This window comes from Thunnus thynnus, chromosome 2, assembly GCF_963924715.1.
Source record: "Thunnus thynnus chromosome 2, fThuThy2.1, whole genome shotgun sequence".
Taxonomy (NCBI): Eukaryota; Metazoa; Chordata; class Actinopteri; order Scombriformes; family Scombridae; genus Thunnus; species Thunnus thynnus.
This window is the reverse complement of record NC_089518.1, coordinates 32,077,909-32,095,807: the sequence shown is the minus strand read 5'-3', so window position 1 is coordinate 32,095,807 and position 17,899 is coordinate 32,077,909. Positions and strand designations below refer to the sequence as shown.

Sequence of the window (17,899 nt, the reverse complement as noted above, 5' to 3'; positions counted from 1 at the left end):
TCGGAAAAGTATTCAAACGCACAAAAGTCAACCCTCAGAACAGTCAAGTTAAACACACATAATCTTCATCAGTAATTCGTGCGCATTTCCTTACATGAAAGTGACAAGCAAGGTGCTGACCTGTCAAAGAAACCTCAATCTTGTTTTTTTCATCAAAGGATATAGCTAAGTTAGAGATAGAAGTTTCACACGCCCCTTTGAGAAGTATGCAAATATAAAAATGATCTTGGTGCGATTAGGATTACATTACGATGAGAATCTGTCCTTGTGTCGTATTTGAGAACTTGAGCGGAGTCACATTTCAGAATGAAACACAGGGCAGGTAGAGTATATCACACAACTCACTTTCTTCATTCATTATTCGTCACTGTGTGTCAGAAGCCATTTCAAGTTCATTTGAATCATATATGTAAAAAGTTGTAACTATGCACTTGCATTTGCAGGTTTTCTGAAACTGGGATGTGCCTGGATGATGATTTTACTGCAAAGCTCGAATGCGGTACATGCACCAAAGAAACAAGCTGTCACTCATTCATCATGCAGGCTGAAAGAGTTGACAGCCCTCACCAAAAAAGAAGTTGAAGACAGCCTGACAAGCTTTGTAAGTAATTTAACATTGTGTGTCTGTATAGTATGTCTAAAGGTAGTTTGTGTGTTGCAGTCAAAGTCCTCATCACACCTGAGTTTCTGCTTCAGATTTAGAAATTTTCAGTGTCAGTACAAGTGCAGAATGATCAGCTCAGAGAATGCTTTCTCTCAAAGCCACTTCTGTGAGGCAGCTCTCAATTACTGTGCAGATATACCAGCAGTGGAGGAAGGAGTCTTTTTTCAGTCAAAAGCAGCACAATGTAAAAGCACTATTTGAGAATTAATAGTCCATGAAATGCTTAAGCAGAAGCACCTCTTTAGTTACTTTCTACCACTGTATGCAGGACTGGATTGCTTGTCTTGGACAGACCTTGCATAACGTTGTGTTCACTGAAAACCATGTATTTCTTCATTAGCTGATTTTAAAATTACAATTAGACAAACTGAAGAATTAAGTAGTCCTTAATGTGTTAAGAAAATTCTTCTGATTCTTAAGCAAAATAAACAATAAAAACCCATTGGATTTTCTGAAAAGTCATTGTCACGTTGCTGTTTTTCTTAGTGAAGAGCTACAAAGATACATGATTTTCACACAAGGCAACAATAAATATTAAAGTTATGATTGGTGTAATTGCAGTGTTACTGATAGCAGTTGTACGACCTAATTTGTGGTGTAATAATTTGGTGCACTGCTGAGTTAAATTGTTGCCAGTGGATTTAATATTTATTGAATATTGTGTAACTGACATTATCTTTTCGCACCTACTCCCCAAATTTGTCTTGGTGTCAATGACACATGGACATGCACCACATCCTAGTACACATTTATTGGGTGTGGTTGTAGATGCACTATGAGATCACCCTTCAGAGAAAGAGTTTGACAAATTTGTAATGCAGTGAGATTACAGACAGCTTGTTATTGATGAATGTTATGAGGAAAGGAAATCTTTCAGTTAAGTTCACTATTTCCTCCCTTCCAGGACCAAGCCAATGGGAAGCACCTTGGCACTTGGTCCTCAGGATTCCCTGAGCTTCAGGTCCACCATAACTCCCCTGCCCATTGGGCAAAAGTTCAGTGCAGCCTCCTCTTCATGGCCCAAGCCCTGGAGAAGCTCCTGGAAGACCAGCGGGACAACCTGAATCCCAATGATTTATCACTTCACAAGAAGCTCAAGGACACCATCTCCAGAGTCAACATGCTCACAGCTTGTGTGAAGGAATTTCACGGAGGGGAATGCTCCCAGAAGCCCTCTCCACCCGAACTGCCCGAGCATGCGTTTAAAAGGAAGCAGTGGGGTCACACTCTTTTGGTGGCATCCAGGGATTATCTGAAATGGCTTGAGCATCAGATCGGGGTCCAAATTTCAAAGGTAAAAGGAACAAATAAGATAAACCATAAGTTCCTTAAGGCAGGGTCTCAGAAATACTTGGAGGGGATTGGACACGTCCTGTAATTCATCTCAGATGGTGATGCAGTTCATGGCAGCTTTTTTTAATTGTTAAATGTTTTTTCAAGACAGGTAAATGCTTATTTGTAATGTATAATAGTTGATTAAATCACTTTATAAATCACTTAAATTAATTTTTCAACTGTTTATGTTAGGCATTTTGGAAAATATGATTAAGAGATAGATGAGAAGATTCACTTTCATATTTTTCTGGTAAATGTTGGGCTACCAGCAGCTGGTTAGCTTTAGCCTAGCATGAAGACTGAAAACAGGTGGAAAGAGTTAGTCTGGCTCTGTCCAAATTTAACATGTTATATCTTGTTTGTTTAAATGAATGTGCCTCATTATTTGTATAATATATTGTATAATGTGTTTATTCGTAATAGTGAGCTTAAGAGGTGCTGGTAAGCAGCTAAGAGCCAAGCTGGCTGTTTCCCTATTTCCACTCTTTATGCTAAGCTAAGCTAACTATGTGTAGCCTCTACCATACAAATATGAGAGTAATATCAATCTTCTCATTTAACTCACGGCATGAAAGTGAATGAGAGAATTTCCCAAAATGTCGAACTATTCCTTTAAAGGCTTTATCAGAAAATGGCTTTGTTTAATTTAACTCGATACTTTGAAGCAACTGACATTGTTCCCATGTGACAGCAATTAATCAACTTGCCAAAGAGGCAAATGAGAAGGGGTTCTAATACATTTCCTAATTACGACAGTTTTGTTTTCTCAGCCTTCAGAATGATTAATTGTTTTGCTCTGGCCATCTATCCCATGTGAGCGAGCTACGTTGCCCGAGGTAGAAAGAAAAGCTGATAAGAATCACCTCCACAGACTCACCAGTCTGGACTCCAATCACTGTGGACAGATGGACAGTGCACAGTAAGGCAGATAAGTCTGTCAGACTCCCATCAAAGTAATGCAGGAGGACAACAACACTGTACCAAGATTAATGTGGGCCTGTCCTTCCCAAATTAAGTTATTTATTCTACTAGATATGAGTTTGAAATTAGTCTTCATAACGTTGGAAATCAGCAAAGTTCCTGAGAGTTTGTATACTTTGGAAGATGTGGATGTTTTCTAATAATTATAGGACTTCCTACAGACTGTTACAGACATGTTGAAATTCATTATCAAACTTTTTTTTTTCTGACAAAATACAACTCTTTGAATGCTTTCATTGGGTCTTCTGCTCATGCATTATTGCATAGATATAATGTAATGCACATTTGCTCATTTTAAATAATAAAATGGTTGCTGATTTAAAGTTCATTTTGCTTGACCATATTGTACCATTTCCCTTTTCTCTTGTTCATTAAACCAATTGATTTTCTTCCACATGCTTTAAAATACATAGTCTTCTTTTGGCCTTTGGCGACTTTAAAAATTTTAGCATGCTTATACCGCCTTGCTTTGGACACAAACGTAATACAACCTTTCAAAAAAATAAAGGCACTATTAAACCAACTCCAAATGTTCCCAATCTTTAAGTTATGAGCCATTTCATTTCACAGTCACTTTTATTAAATAGCCATTTCATATGCATGCACTAACACAAAAGTTATGACACATTCTTTGCTGTTTTAAAATATTCAACAAAACATAAAACAGCTGTTACCTTCTTAAATCAGGTTTAAAATGAAGCCTATTTTATGGTATGAACTGGTTTGAAATGAATCCTGATGGATGAGCTGCCTGCTATGTGGACCTGATGATCATCATGGATGAATGTATGAAATGTTCTAATGCACTTATGAAGTGTAAATAATCAAATCATATACAGCATTTGTCCATTCTGAGGTTGGTCTGGTGTCTTGAATGTCTCCATCTCTTTGCCATTATAATGCAAACATGTCCAAGACAACAGTTCATTTGCAAAGTCTCTTCTCCAAGCACGATAAGGTTGTCCAAACAGGGAGCCTTTATTGGCCCGCTGCTGTTCTGGTACTTCCTAAACTGGGGATGAAAGTCAAATGCTTATACAGGTAGGAGCTCTGGAGGACTCTCCCCGTAGCAGTACTTTGCTTGAGGGTTTCGGTAGGTGTTCTCATGTTGAACACTCTGCAAGAGAGAGAGAGAGAAAAATAAAAAAACAAGTTAATAAATTCAATCATTTTTTTGTTAAAACGCAAATGTAGTTTTTGCTGCTGACTGGACGTATTAAACGTATTTACATAGAAAATGAATGTGAAGCTTTTCTCACCTCAAGGGAAATGAAAACATTGATTTAGCTCAAGAAACCATGAAACACTAAATACATATATGCCTGATACTCTTATTGAAAGCAATCAACAGTAAAACGTTTTGATTCTGAGATAATATTGTCAGTTATTATCTGAGAAATCAAAGGTCAAAGCCAGTGCAGAATGAAGATCAACATATTTTCTTATCTCCTGCGAATTCACATATAACAGAAAACTAAAATGATTCATCAAGAGAAAGTCCTGCTTTTGCTGTTGTTGGGTTTTTGACATTCAGGAAATCTACAAGACAATGAGTCATTGTGATGCATAAAAGGAAACGGTGCATATCACCAGGACATCTGAATGAAATATACATAGATGAATATTATATGAGGGAAATGTTTATACTGATTGACATACTTGTGAAGAGGTCCTACACTTGGCCAGGCACAGTTCAAAATGATCCTCCACAGCGGTGAAGAGATTCTGAAAGCCTTCGGCTGCACGATTCAGGAAGCGCTCAAGGAGAGGTTGCTAGAGAGGTGAACGTAGATAAGAGGAAGCATTTGTAAAACATACAAATGCAGATTTCAATTGGTTAAACCTGGTCTTTTTTCCCGCTCATGGTCACTGTTATGTACAGACTGCAATATCAAGATTCAACTCTGAGATGTATGGTATCTGAATTCTTGCATTTCAAGATGCATCCGTTAAAATGTATGCAAGCAGAGAAGATGCAGCATGTTGACAGTTGAGCTACTTCTGATAATAATAAACCAAACCCCTAAACATCCTTGATTTGACTGATTACCTTATCAGGCTGGAGGCAGCAAGACACGCAATACTCATAGATGCTACAGCAGCCGTTGGCCAGGCAGCTTTTACAAATGTACTGTCTGGCGCTGGGAGCATTGACGTTACAGCAACCATTAACCAGCAAGTCTTTTCTCTCACAGACATAACCTGTAAGACATTAACACAGAGAAGGGGTATACAGTGATTAAAGACTACGTAACAGTATCGTAGCTGTCTGGTTTTCATCACGTCACGGTGGTGAGTAATGGCTGCATTACTCACCGAGTTCGTCTGTGATCAGTGTCTTGCCCTGGATGGAGTTTCTACACTGAGTGATCTGTCGGCTGCTGTTGCCAAGGTTAAAACGGACTTTCCAGGGGATGCGATGGTCTGAATCTCTAACCTCCAAAAGCGTGCGGTCCCTTATGGTGCGCTCTTCCTGTAAAGTCCACACAATAGCAGGTCATGAAACACTAATAAGAGCAACTTTTTAAACAGCTTTCAGAACAGGGTCGGGCAATATCATGACATATTAAGTTTACAATAGAGAAGGGCTGATTTTCCATTGATATTTTCCATTATTAGTGCTGATACAGATATTAGTGCTTAACAAAAGAAGACAAATTTCCCATGTTACATGTCGTCTTAACAAAGTAGATGTGCGTGAACTTTGCCGAAATAAAGTCTAAAAGTCTGGCAACTTTTAAATGACATTTAAATCAGGTAGAGCTGGAAAGATTAGTTGATTATTTCATAAGCTGATGGATGAAAACAATTTTGGCAGTATTGATAATTGACTGATCATTTAAAGACTTTTCAAGGCAAACAGTTCACTAGTTCCAACTTATGAAATGTGAATATTTGATGGTTTCTCTATGATAGAAAAGTCAACACATTTGGGTTTTTGGACTGTTGATTGGACAAAAGACATTTCAATAGGTCAATACGGACAGACATGTTTTTAAACTATTTTATGACGTTTTATAGACCAATCTTATTCTTAATCTTAATCTTAGTTGCGGGAACCATCACTATTCAATGCCAGCATTTGGGACCAGAGAGTTTATGATACTGTATACAGGTTTCAATCTGTGTCAAAAAAAAAAGGTTTGACACCCCATCCAACAACAAATTTTTTGCTATATCATTTCTATGACAGTAGGTACCCCTTTTTGAGCCATTTATTGGAAATACTGAAAGTAAAGGAGTACTACTGCTTTGTGACAATAACCGGATTTACAGTTTTTTTTGCAACGCTATAATAAAGTACCTTGATTTGACAGGTGATATATTGCATCAACCAATAACAGACATCACCATTTGGTTATCTGTAAATGGTCTCTTGAATTTCCAAACAACTGAAACTCTTTTGCAATAAAATGTAAGATTTTATCCATATTGCCCACCCCTGGTTCAGAAGATATTACCCTTGCCTTAGTGGACTGAGTTTCTGTACCTGTTTGAGTGTGCTGGTGAGAAAGTAGATAAGAGACAGTCCAAAGACTACTCCCAGCACCCAGCGCTTTCTCAATAACCGCCGGAGCACCATCATGGCATGGCTTTCTAGAGGAGATGCCGGGGGGGACGGTGACAGTCCAAAACATCAAACCTCCACGGGTCTCAATTCCCTGACTGACGTATTAGTCAACAATATGAAATGATGTCTTTAAGATGATAAGTGACTCAAAAAAAATGTAGTTTTTCGCTTTGTAAACTAACACTGACTGACGTTAGCTGTGTCAAAACACAAATAACGTTACACAACTACAAACTACTAGAGACGTTTTATTCTCAGAGTCCAGACAGCCACACTAGCTAACCCATGTTGCAGGCTTAAAAAACAAACAATTAAGCAAAACAGACAATGGCAATTATAACAGTCGATATGAATATTGCTCTCACACAGCTGGAAGCAGTTTACAGATGTGCATACGGGCTAACGGTGTCTCATTATAAAAGCCTGCTTTGTTAGCCTGCTAGCTGGCTGACGTTAGCATTAGCAAGCTGTCTTAGGCTAACACTCATTATTTAAAAAATAACTACTACAATTATGTCATCGCAAAGACGTATGTGATGACGCAGTTTCGTCCTCCTTTCAACAAAACGATTCGGTAATAGCCGACGTTCCGTTTAATAACATGCAGCTGCGGTTATTTCTCCAAGGAAATCTGACATCCACCAGCAAAACAAAACTCCAACACGGATGTGGTAAGGTGGAGAGGACGCTGATTGGTCAGGCGTGACGTCACACCGGAAGTTTTTACGAGTAGGACCGCAGGAGCGTCTTTTAACAGCAACAGCAAAACAGCTCAAGCTAGCTAACCTTAAACAAAAAAAATGAAACACGCCGAAGGAGAATTCACTGAACTAATTCAGGTAAAGTCGTCTGCACGGTTATGTAGTTGAAACGCACAAAACACACATGGAGCAGAGTAGCTAAAAGATGTGAGCTATATATATATATATATGTATAAGCCCGGCGTCTCTGACAGTCAGACACTGAGGTTGGTGATGTGTGTTTGCAGGTCTGAACCATGTGGTGATGAGCGGTATGCCATGCAGAGGAGACACAGCAGCAACACGGATGGCATGCCCTCTGAAAGGTGGGGAAAAGGAGCTTTCAGAAACTGCCTTCGAAAGCCTTTTATTAGTGCATTGTTTTCATATACTGCATGGTGAAATGTATGTCGGCTCCCTTGTCTTCAAACATACACTCTGGGGCTGTTTGTATGGTTTTTGCAAGGCCCTTTAATTTCGGTCAAAAACAAATCTTAAAGCCCAACTGAAATTAAATTGCATTTTTTTTTCTCCTACAGTATAAATATCTGCACTGTTCTATTCTCATTTGAGAGAAAAAACCCCAAACCACACCAAAAAAACCAAAAGATATACATTTATAAGTTTTTGGTTTTATGACAGCGCCCCCTTATTTTGCATTCACTTGATGGTTAGATACCCATCTATGTGGCCAACGACTTTATTTCGATTCAGCAAAATTAAATCTTGCATAAAGCGATAATGTGTTGTTCTGTCATCGAGCATCCTGCTACACAACACAAGAGCCACAGACACTGAACAACAGCACACTTGAGCTTTCCTGCTTAAGTCTCCTTATCTCACTTAGAAGCATGAACACACTTTTTGTCCTGACCTAACAAACATTCACTGGTGAAAAGTGCACGGCTAATATCAGTGTGCAGGGTAGATGGCATAGAAGCTGCTCAGCACATTAGTACATTAAACAGCATGTAAACATACCTGCAAATGTACAGCATACAGTTATATTAAGACAGTAGTGTCCTTCTAACATTGTGGCAGTTTTGGGGAAGCCCTATCCTGTTTAAACTGGACAATGACCTTGTGCACCAAGCCAGACTCATAAACAATTTGATTTCCCAGTTTGGTGTAGATGAACTTGATTGGCCTGCATAGAGCCTTGACCTCATCCAACACCGTTTGGATGATGCTCTTGTGGCTGAATGGGAGCAAATCCCTTTTGCCAGGTTCTAAAATCTGATGGAAAGCCTTTCCAGAGGAGTGGAGGCTGTCCCATATAGAGAAATAAATAAAGCATAGCCATCTTCCGGACAAATGATCCTCTCTCTTTTCTTCCCAATCAGGAGCCGTAGCCAAACTCTGGGATCGGAGAGCAGCTTGGATGAAGGTGGTGTGTTTGACTGCCTGAAGCCCGACTCGCCCGCTTCACCCCAGCAGCTCTTCTCCGGCTTAGTGGGTGTCCCCTCTGGTTCTGTCTCCTCTGCCCAGTTCCAGGCAGCCGGCTTAGTCCTGGGCTCTCCCCCTGAAGTTTTTATCCAGATGACGGCATCATCCAGGGAAGAAGGTGGCCCCCACCGCTCGGAGGGTGGACCCTTCCTCCCTCGCCCGCCTCAGCACCACCATCACCACCACCACCACTTCCACCACCAGCCCCTGCAGCACAGGACCTCCTCTCTGCTCCAGCAGGCCACGACAGCAGCTGGCTCGGAGAGGCACGGCTCCAGGGAGGAGGCTCAGGAGGACCCGTCCACCCCGGCCCCCGCTCTGTCTGAGCTGAAGGCAGTAGTCACCTGGCTACAGAGGGGCTTCCCCTTCATACTCATTCTGTTGGCTAAAGTCTGCTTCCAGCATAAACTTGGTAAACCAGCTTGTGTAGCAACGGTTAAGGACATATGAAACAATTATTATTAAGGTGTGGTGTACTGATGATGTCGCATCTCTCTCTGTGGCAGGTATTGCTGTGTGTGTGGGGATGGCCAGCACATTTGCCTATGCCAATTCCACGTTCAGGCACCAAGTTTCATTACGGGTAAACGACTATATGAACTTACACGGACTGAATGGATGAAGACAACATTGTACCGCACTATTAGACACTAATTGAGACATGCAAAACAGAAGCACAGACATAAAAAACACGTACACCAGATAAAATACATCAATCACTGACACAAAAGACATGCATGCAAGAAAGCAAGTGGTGACAGTGGACAGAAAGGTACACAGCACACAAGAAAACCAGTTCAAATGATCTGATTCCAGCTTCTCAAATGTGAATAATGTCTGTTTTTTTTAGTCTTCTATGATAATTAATTGAATATCTTTGGACTGTTGGTCAGGACCAAAGAAGACATTTGAGGATGTCACCTTGATCTTTGGGAATCAAGGAAATAATCCATCCAATAATTTATTATCATATACTGATGGCAATCGCTGAAAAAATGTGATATAATAAATAATTCTAGGCCATATCATGAAAATATATCGTGAAATTATTAAATGCCCCAGAGTGTAACTGTGACTATGGCATGTACACACAAGCTCAGAGTCAGACAGACTAATAATGCTTCATATTCTATTTATTTTCTGGTTTTATATAAAAAAAAAACTGTATTATTTTATTATTGTAATGATGCTTAAATAGTACTGAGCGTGTGTGCGTTATGTCTCCAGGAGGATCGCTCTGTATTCGTCGCTCTGTGGATCGTCATGTTCCTCGCAGGGAACATCGTGTACATCTACTACACATTCAATCACGAGGAGCTGCACAACAGGTAGAGTACCAGCAGGTATCTGTATAGTAGCTGTGTGTTTCTGTGGCTGCCATCCTTTTATGCTGGATTTACTTTGAATTATTTTTCCATTTCATTTTGTGTTGTGTAAGCCATTTTATTTTTTTTTTTACTTCCATTTCCTGTAGGGAGTGTTCCTGTTCTTGTCTGGTCTTGTCCTGTGAGTATTTTTTGTTGTTTTTGTTTTTATTCCACAGAGCTTTTTTTTTTATATTATGTTATACATTTGCCTGGCTGTTCTTTCTCATTCTGCCAATTCTCAGTGATAGCACCTGAGCTAACACAACAACAGGTCATCTTGATATATATATATATTTTTTTTCTTCCTCTTCTAGCCTCATATTTGCCAAGCCCAACCTCAACAGCTTTGACTTCTTTGATCTAATCTGGGCGGTTGGCATCACAGACTTTGTCCTTAAATACTTCACCATCGGGCTGAAATGCTTTGTCCTCTTTCTGCCTAAGATTCTCCTGGCCTTCAAATCCAGGGTAAGAAATCCACATTTGTGTCTCTGACCTGTGTTAAATGTACAGAAAACGTGACTTTTATCAATATCCCCATTTTTGACATCTTTTTTCAAGGGGTACACTTTAAGTGAGTGTAAGTCTAATAGTGTATACAGCTCTATGAACCACACATTTAATGATCTAGACATACAGTTATAATGGCTTGGTAATTGATTATGTAAAAAGGAACTTTCCAAACCTCATTTAATCTATATTAGGATAACTCCTGTGACAGTAACTCTTCAACTTCTTGCAGCTGCTTCACAGTAAAAGCTTTTAACACTATAAAAGCCTGCAGGGTTGGATTTGTCCTTTTAAACACATCAGCGTGTAGACCAGAAACATGTTGTACGGCATGCTCGAGAGGTGTCTAATCTGACTTTTTTATAAAGTGCTATATGAATGCTTATCCCTAATATGTTGTAAACAATGAATGAGTTACAGAAAGTTCACGTTCAAAGTTAAGAAACTTGATTAATCATTAACAAAAAAAAAAAAAAAAAAGCATTTGCCAAACTATGATGAAATATTCCACTGAGTGAAGAAAGTGCTAAAGGGTCACAGTGTGAAACTGTTTTGTATTCATAAGGTTTTAAACGGTACTCCTTAGGTGAACATGCGCATGTGGGTGTCTGCGTGCTCGGTTGGTCTAGCCCTAGGCAGCAGAATATAACTGCAGACACACATACACACACACACACACACTTCCATTTCCATACAGGTGCAGCTCATATTCCTGGTATGTGTTTGTGTGTTAGACGCAGGGGGGGGACAGAGGTTACAAAGTATTAGGATTAAATTTTCCACTGATAAACAGACCTGCAGGCCTATCAGAACCACGGCAGCCAGCAACTGAGCTCATTTGCCCTCGAGGGAGATGGAAGGATGAGGTCATCTCTCCCTGGAGCTGGACCATTACCTGTACCCTCCGCTCACTCTCACACACACACACACACACACACACACACACACTAACATACACAAATACGCTACATGTACATACAGAATTCGACAGCTTTGATTGGGATCCTCCAGATCATATCATCTTCTTCTCTTAGTTCACAGAGGCCAAACAGTCCTCTTTATTCTGAACTCTATGAATTTACATATGATAATCAACCCATCGAGTTCATTGCACTAATGAACCAACATAATCACTGCAGTCGGTGCAAGTCTGCACTAGTGATTGCAGGCATGTACACAGAAGTTGAGCAACGGTTTCATTTTGAAGGCTTAGACTGCTAATGTCTTCTGTCTGTGTGTGTGTGTGTGTGTGTGTATTGTCATCCTTGCGTGCGAAGTGTGTATGTATTTTCATTGTTGTGTAAGAGATGTGTTTTGGAAAATGGAGTAGTTCCTAAATTTGGTTTTCTCAATATGAAATCTGTGGTTTATTTTTTGCCCTGCTGGTGTAGCTCTACGTGTCTGTTGGGTTTGCGTCAAGAGAGATTTAATATAAAAAAAGCACGAGACGCATGAGTCAAAAGTCAAGAAAAACTGCAAGTAATGGTTGGTCAATTTGTATTTTGTTGTTTTGGAACTTTGACCCTGTTTAACATAGACATCTGGCATCATAACAGTATAAAAAGAACAAAAAAAATCACCAAAAGCATGATATGTCCCCCTATTTTTTATTAAAGAAAATGATTTTAAAGATGTCACAGCACTGACCACACTGAACGACAAGTCATTTCTGGGTTGAGCAGCAATTGAAAACCAAAGATATCCGCCATCCACCTGTCCTCAAAGTAAATAAATAGTGAGATTGTGTTTATATATGTCTGTTTCTCTGTTCAGTGCTGAATAAACAGATCAGACAAAAAAAAATAGAAACCATATAAGCCGGAAACTGTTGAAACAGGGCCTGCAGTGACGCTTACTCAAACTCCTTGGCTTGTGTCCAAAACCTGAGATTTGACAGTTTTTGCGTGGGCGTGATGGGCACTGTGGGATACGAGGCTGAGGGGACAATAGGGAAGATGAATTAGCCGCTAGCAGAGGTCTTCCTCCCCTACCAACTTGGCTGCTTGTGGCTCTTTACCCACAGTCATCAATCTTTGTCAGCTAACATCCAGGAAGTCATTATGCAAGCTGGGATGCCACGGGGGCCATCGAGGAATCGAGTTCGCCTTCATTTCAATCGCCTCTGTTTTTTTTTAACCGTCCCCAGTTCACCTAACACACTTGGTGGCAGTCAGGACTTGTTTAGAGTTTCATTTCTTCTCTGTGATTACTGAGGAGAGGTGAGGTCTTTTTTAAAAGGAAGCTAGCAAGCCCCCGTAGGGCTGGGCTTAATGTGGGCACTGGGTAGCAGGTGGAAAGAGCTGCTGCCACTTTCTCTTGCAGTGTGGGGGAAATTGCCTGTACCGCTGTGAAACTGTGGAGCTCTGGACACTGGCCATGTTTGTGCTGGAGGCATGCTGTTTTAAGCTTTTAATACCGCACTGCTCTTGACTAGATAGAAGAGTGCCCTGAAGCTCTTGAGCTCTTTCTGCTTTTTTGGACAAGTTTGGACATACTGTCTCAATTTAGTTATTTTTTTTTCCCTTTCAATTCAAACTTGGATCCTTTCTGTCGCTTCCTCCTCAAAAGCGCTGCTATTATAAATATAAAAATATTGATTTCTTACTCATAGTCGCTGCCATCTGCATATGGGTTTAGACAAAAAATGTAAATCTTCTCCCTAACTGGTGTCTTGATTTTGTGTGTTTGTCCAGGGAAAGTTCTACCTGCTGATTGAGGAGCTCAGCCAGCTGTTTCGGGCTCTGGTGCCCATCCAGCTGTGGTACAAGTACATCATGGGAGAAGACCCCTCTAACAGTTACTTCTTGGGTGCCACACTCATAATCATCTACAGCCTCTGCAAGGTAATTATTGTATAGTTGCAAAACATTTAGTTTTATTCTTACATTTTAGTTGAACTTCCTATCCAGAACAACTTACCATCAGTGTAGATGTACTAGGTTTCAGTTCCTACATCAGTAACATTGCAAACAACCATCAAAAAAAGGCTTAAAATCTGAATAATAGTGCTACTGAAAGCTTGAAGCCTCACCTCAGGCTGTTGTTCATTGTTTCCTTCATATAAAAGGGTCGGATGTATAATCAGATCATATAAAAGTGGCGGATAACAACATATTCTTAAGGCATCAAGTGTACACCAACAGAAGGGGGTTCAGGGGGCTGCGTCCAATAATTTCTGTGTACAATGAGTACAACACTATAAATGCGTTCCAAGAAAGACTGTCTGAAAATGTCTACTGTTAAATAATTAATCACTTCTCACCCCTCGCTTTGACGGCCAGCTTTTCACCCTGTTTTAAGTGTGGCCTGTTGAACAACTATAAACGCTTTTACCTTCCAACGTGGTAGTATGACACATCGTACAAACTAGTTGTTTTTTTTAGCATACCCCAGCCCCAGTCCTCCACTAGTGACCAAAGGTCTCTCAAGAGGAAAGTTCATTGAGTGTGAGTTGGCGTCCTGTTTAGCTCAAATCACAGAGGTGCCTAAGAATAGCGTCACAGAGCTGCTAGCATGGCTGTAGACTAGTCTCGTCATTTTGTAAATTCCCTCCAAATTAATTTTGTTTAGTATTTTTAGGTTGGGAAATGCCCTTTCTTGGCCATAGGGCGTTGTATTGCTTTATAGCGGGGACTTTTATCTGAACTGGTCTCTGAGTGTACAGATGGTGCGTTGAGAGGAAGAGCGAAGGGGATGAGGAACCCAACAATTAAGAGTTCACGGCGAGGTCGGTTACCGAGCAGTGAAATGAAGGAACTTGAAAAGTTTTTGACTCATTTTTGTTTTGAGCCATGATTATTTCTCGAGTCAGTCATGATTTCGAGTGGGGAGCTGAAATAGTAAAACCGATAGATGATGCAATTATGAATTACATTTACACAATAAGGTGGTCACCGTCATGTGTTCTGCACTGCGAGTTGACAGTTACAGTCTCAACTTCTTTTAACACACCAATGATTCACCGGATGTAGAAGATGTCAACGATGAGTTTGTTCAGCTGAATTGGGTGGACAGTTTCCTGGGTGTGCGTGGCAAGATGCAGTACTATAGTGCTGATGTACGTCAGTTGTTGATTCATTGTTGATTCATTGTTGTCATGCTGTTTTATCACACAAGAGGACAGACAAAGGTTAGCGAAACAGACTTGTTGCAGTTTGAATCTTCAAAACAGGAAGCTTTACGATAGCTTTATTCCAATTGAAATCAACAGGTGACAGATTACATGCATTGATGTGTCCTGTTTTCCAGTTTATTATTTGGTTTTATGATACATTTTGATTAAATTTCCATTTAAAATTTGCTACACAAAAATTCTGTCCAGTCTAGTTTTTAGCCATGCATGGGTGAAGGGATGGCGATGTTGGTCGATCCACCACTTAGGTACAGACAGAAATATCTCAATGACTATTGGATATGTAACTATTATATTTTGTACAGACATTTATGGTCCCCAATGGATGAATCCAATGGACTTTGATGATGAGGTTTCCTCTAGCACCATCATATGATTATTTGTGGTTTTGTTTGAATTGTCTCCACAACTATCGGATGTATTGCTTTCAGATTTGGTGAAGCTTTTCATGTTCCCCTCGGGATGAATTGTAATAACTTTGTGATCACCTAATTTTTCCTCAAGCGCCATATTCCAGTCAGGCTTTTATTTGCTCCAATACTTTGGTTTATGACCACATACGTGCAAAACTAATGACATTCCCATCAGCCTCAGCTTTACTTTGTCTCTAGTGCTAATTACCAAATGTTGACATGCTAAACTAAGAAGGAGAGCATGGTAAACATTAAACCTGCTAAACATCAGCATGTTAGCGTTGTCACTGCGGGCATGCTAGCATGCTGATGTTAGCATTTAGCTCAAAGCAACACTGTGCCTAACAGCAGCCTCATAGACAGCCTTAGTCTTGTCAAAAGATCAGATCTAAGAGAACTGACAGACTAAACACATGAGAAGCACGCCAGATAAAGTCAGAACAGCTAAATAAGAAGTCTGGTAGGCAGTTGTTATTGTCAATATCATAAAAAGCTAATTGTACTGGGTTGTTTTCTTATTGCAGTCCTTCGACATCTGTGGACGTGTGTCTGCCATACGCAAGGCCCTGGTCATGTTCTGCAGCTCCCAGGTCAGATTCACACCAATCCTACTTGTTTCACTTTTCAGTAAAACACACACAGATATGCTCAGCTTTGAGTTTTTTTCATGCACGACTTAGAATACATTTAATCATTTTGACTGTCATTCTTTTTGTCTCCTCCAGAGTTATGGAGTGAGGGCAGGCAGTCAGCAGTGCAGCGAGGCGGGCGATGTCTGTGCTATTTGTCAGGCTGATTTCAGAGACCCCATAGCCCTTCTCTGTCAGGTAAGGACTCAGTCAACTAGTCAGAAGAGTAAAGAGTAACTAGGTTGAAAAGCAGTGTTTCACTGCCCTCTCTAGTTGAAAATGAAAAAATAGAAGGAAGTGTGTTGCAGCTGTAACCACACCCAACAGTGATGTCACAGTGCACTGATACGCCCAAAGTACGCTTCAACATCACTGCAGTGAGGTGAGAAGTTAATCCACCGGAAGTTGGTTAAAAACAAGGATTTTCAACTGATTTTAACTTGCTTAAGTTTTAAGTATAAACAGGAAAGGAAACCACTGTTTAAACAGTTTGCTGTTTACTTGCCTTTTCTTTACTACTGCTGTTATTATTTGAAAATATCATACCTAAGTCGTCCTTTTTAAGGGAGGTAAAAGATCTACATCAGTTACTGAACAACACCCTTTGACACAGGAAACTCTTGCAGGATGGAAAGTGTAAACATCAAGAATCCAGATCTCAGGGAGATAGGTTAGTTGTTCATGTATTGCTTCTCTGCCTGCAATTGATAACGATGACGTTATGTTCTTCTGCAGCACGTGTTCTGCGAGGACTGCCTGTGTTTGTGGTTTGACCGGGAGAGAACGTGCCCCCTGTGTCGTTCTACCGTCATCGAGACCCTGCGCTGCTGGAAGGACGGCACCACCTCAGCTCACTTCCAGATCTACTAAACTGACATTTCAAACACCACCCAGGAAGATGTGGTCGTGCTGTAATGCAAGTTAGACGATAGCGTGTGTCTTTCTCTCTTTATATCAAGTGTGGTAGTGCTATAAGTCAGGGTGAGTCTAATTTATTGCAGCAGCAAACGGTTTGTGGCAAGCGTTTGAAAAGACCAGAACAGAACATCTCTTAATCACATTTCAATCGGCCGCGGTAGCCACATGCTGTACATCAACCAAATTATAGACACCTAATAGAACTTTAGATGATCCAATAAGATTGATCCTCACAGTCATGACAATAGTCTCGATATTGTGTATATGTAGACTTTTAGGCACTGTTGTAAACTGTGAACAACACATCATTTTTCACTTGACACTGGGTCAAAAAAAAGCCCCTTTGATTTAGTTTGATAATGTAAATAATAACAGCACTCGCACTGTATCTGTGGGAAATTTTGCACCAAATTATGATTTGAGCAGGTCTGTATGTTCTCTATGTACTTTTTAGTCTGAGGTTGGTATGTGGTTTAATTTTATCTGATATTTTAAAATTTGCAATATTTGAAATTGAAATGAAACTTAATGAAAGTGAAAACTGTAACTGAAAAAAATCAAATCAAGCATTTGTACTTTCTGTCGGTAACAGTTCCTGGTTGGCGAATTATAAGGTTATTTGCATATTGAGTAATGAACATATGGTGTGTGATTTTCTTTTTTTTTTTTTTTTTTTTTTTTTAAATTTAATTTCTTTAGAATGTAAACAGTACATAAAACAAGTGTTTCGGGCTCCAGGGAGTAACATTTTATGGATTTGTATCGTGTGGACAGTAACTGTGGTGTGGATCATGAATGGCAGGAGCTCAAATCTGATAGTCCATGTTGCAAATTTGATTTCATTGTCATTCCTTGTGAATATTGTTTATATAAGTAATTAATTCTTGAGTTGCATAATAGACAGTATGACTTTCATGCAAAATGCACAGTGCAGAGCAGAAATTTTTCCGTTTCAAATTAAAGCACTTTAGCTGACTTTATCAAGCAGTTTGTCTTTATTTCAGAAAAAGCTTTTCATTCTTTTTTACCTCTAAAAATCCATATGAAATATTGAAGTATAAATAAAACACATATTATAAAAGACAGTCTCAGTATTTCCGCTCACAGTACACAATATCAGAGAAAGCTTATTTCCAGAAGTCACAGACAGCATAACAGCATAGCTTCCTATGCACAGGTCCTTTATCTTGTTT

The 17,899-nt window shown here is 39.9% G+C and overlaps 3 protein-coding genes across 6 annotated transcripts; 2 read left to right on the top strand and 1 right to left on the bottom strand.

The window, feature by feature from the left end:
- Positions 1–203: 203 nt before the first annotated feature.
- LOC137167946 (uncharacterized) lies at positions 204–3,439 on the top strand. 2 transcript variants are annotated; one of them, XM_067570317.1, is made up of 4 exons: positions 204–322; positions 444–601; positions 1,569–1,958; positions 2,770–3,439. In XM_067570317.1, exons 1-4 carry the CDS (start codon positions 307–309, stop codon positions 2,779–2,781), a joined length of 576 nt encoding a protein of 191 aa, XP_067426418.1. In that variant the 5' UTR covers positions 204–306; the 3' UTR covers positions 2,782–3,439. The 2 variants fall into 2 exon arrangements, with proteins under 2 accessions (XP_067426418.1, XP_067426409.1); XM_067570308.1 differs by having other exon boundaries at positions 1,569–3,439.
- A 98-nt stretch (positions 3,440–3,537) lies between these two features.
- Positions 3,538–7,206, bottom strand: spring1 (SREBF pathway regulator in golgi 1). 2 transcript variants are annotated; one of them, XM_067570340.1, is made up of 6 exons: positions 6,917–7,206; positions 6,471–6,646; positions 5,297–5,453; positions 5,031–5,182; positions 4,640–4,753; positions 3,538–4,097 (listed from the first exon to the last, which is right to left on the bottom strand). In XM_067570340.1, exons 2-6 carry the CDS (start codon positions 6,564–6,566, stop codon positions 4,014–4,016), a joined length of 603 nt encoding a protein of 200 aa, XP_067426441.1. In that variant the 5' UTR covers positions 6,567–6,646; positions 6,917–7,206; the 3' UTR covers positions 3,538–4,013. The 2 variants fall into 2 exon arrangements, with proteins under 2 accessions (XP_067426441.1, XP_067426430.1); XM_067570329.1 differs by having other exon boundaries at positions 6,471–7,206.
- Positions 7,207–7,265: 59 nt separating this feature from the next.
- On the top strand, positions 7,266–17,686 carry rnft2 (ring finger protein, transmembrane 2). 2 transcript variants are annotated; one of them, XM_067570267.1, is made up of 10 exons: positions 7,266–7,390; positions 7,540–7,617; positions 8,635–9,149; positions 9,244–9,320; positions 9,965–10,065; positions 10,419–10,572; positions 13,308–13,457; positions 15,684–15,749; positions 15,885–15,986; positions 16,524–17,686. In XM_067570267.1, exons 2-10 carry the CDS (start codon positions 7,571–7,573, stop codon positions 16,656–16,658), a joined length of 1,347 nt encoding a protein of 448 aa, XP_067426368.1. In that variant the 5' UTR covers positions 7,266–7,390; positions 7,540–7,570; the 3' UTR covers positions 16,659–17,686. The 2 variants fall into 2 exon arrangements, with proteins under 2 accessions (XP_067426368.1, XP_067426376.1); XM_067570275.1 differs by lacking the exon at positions 7,266–7,390 and having other exon boundaries at positions 7,526–7,617.
- Positions 17,687–17,899: the final 213 nt, after the last annotated feature.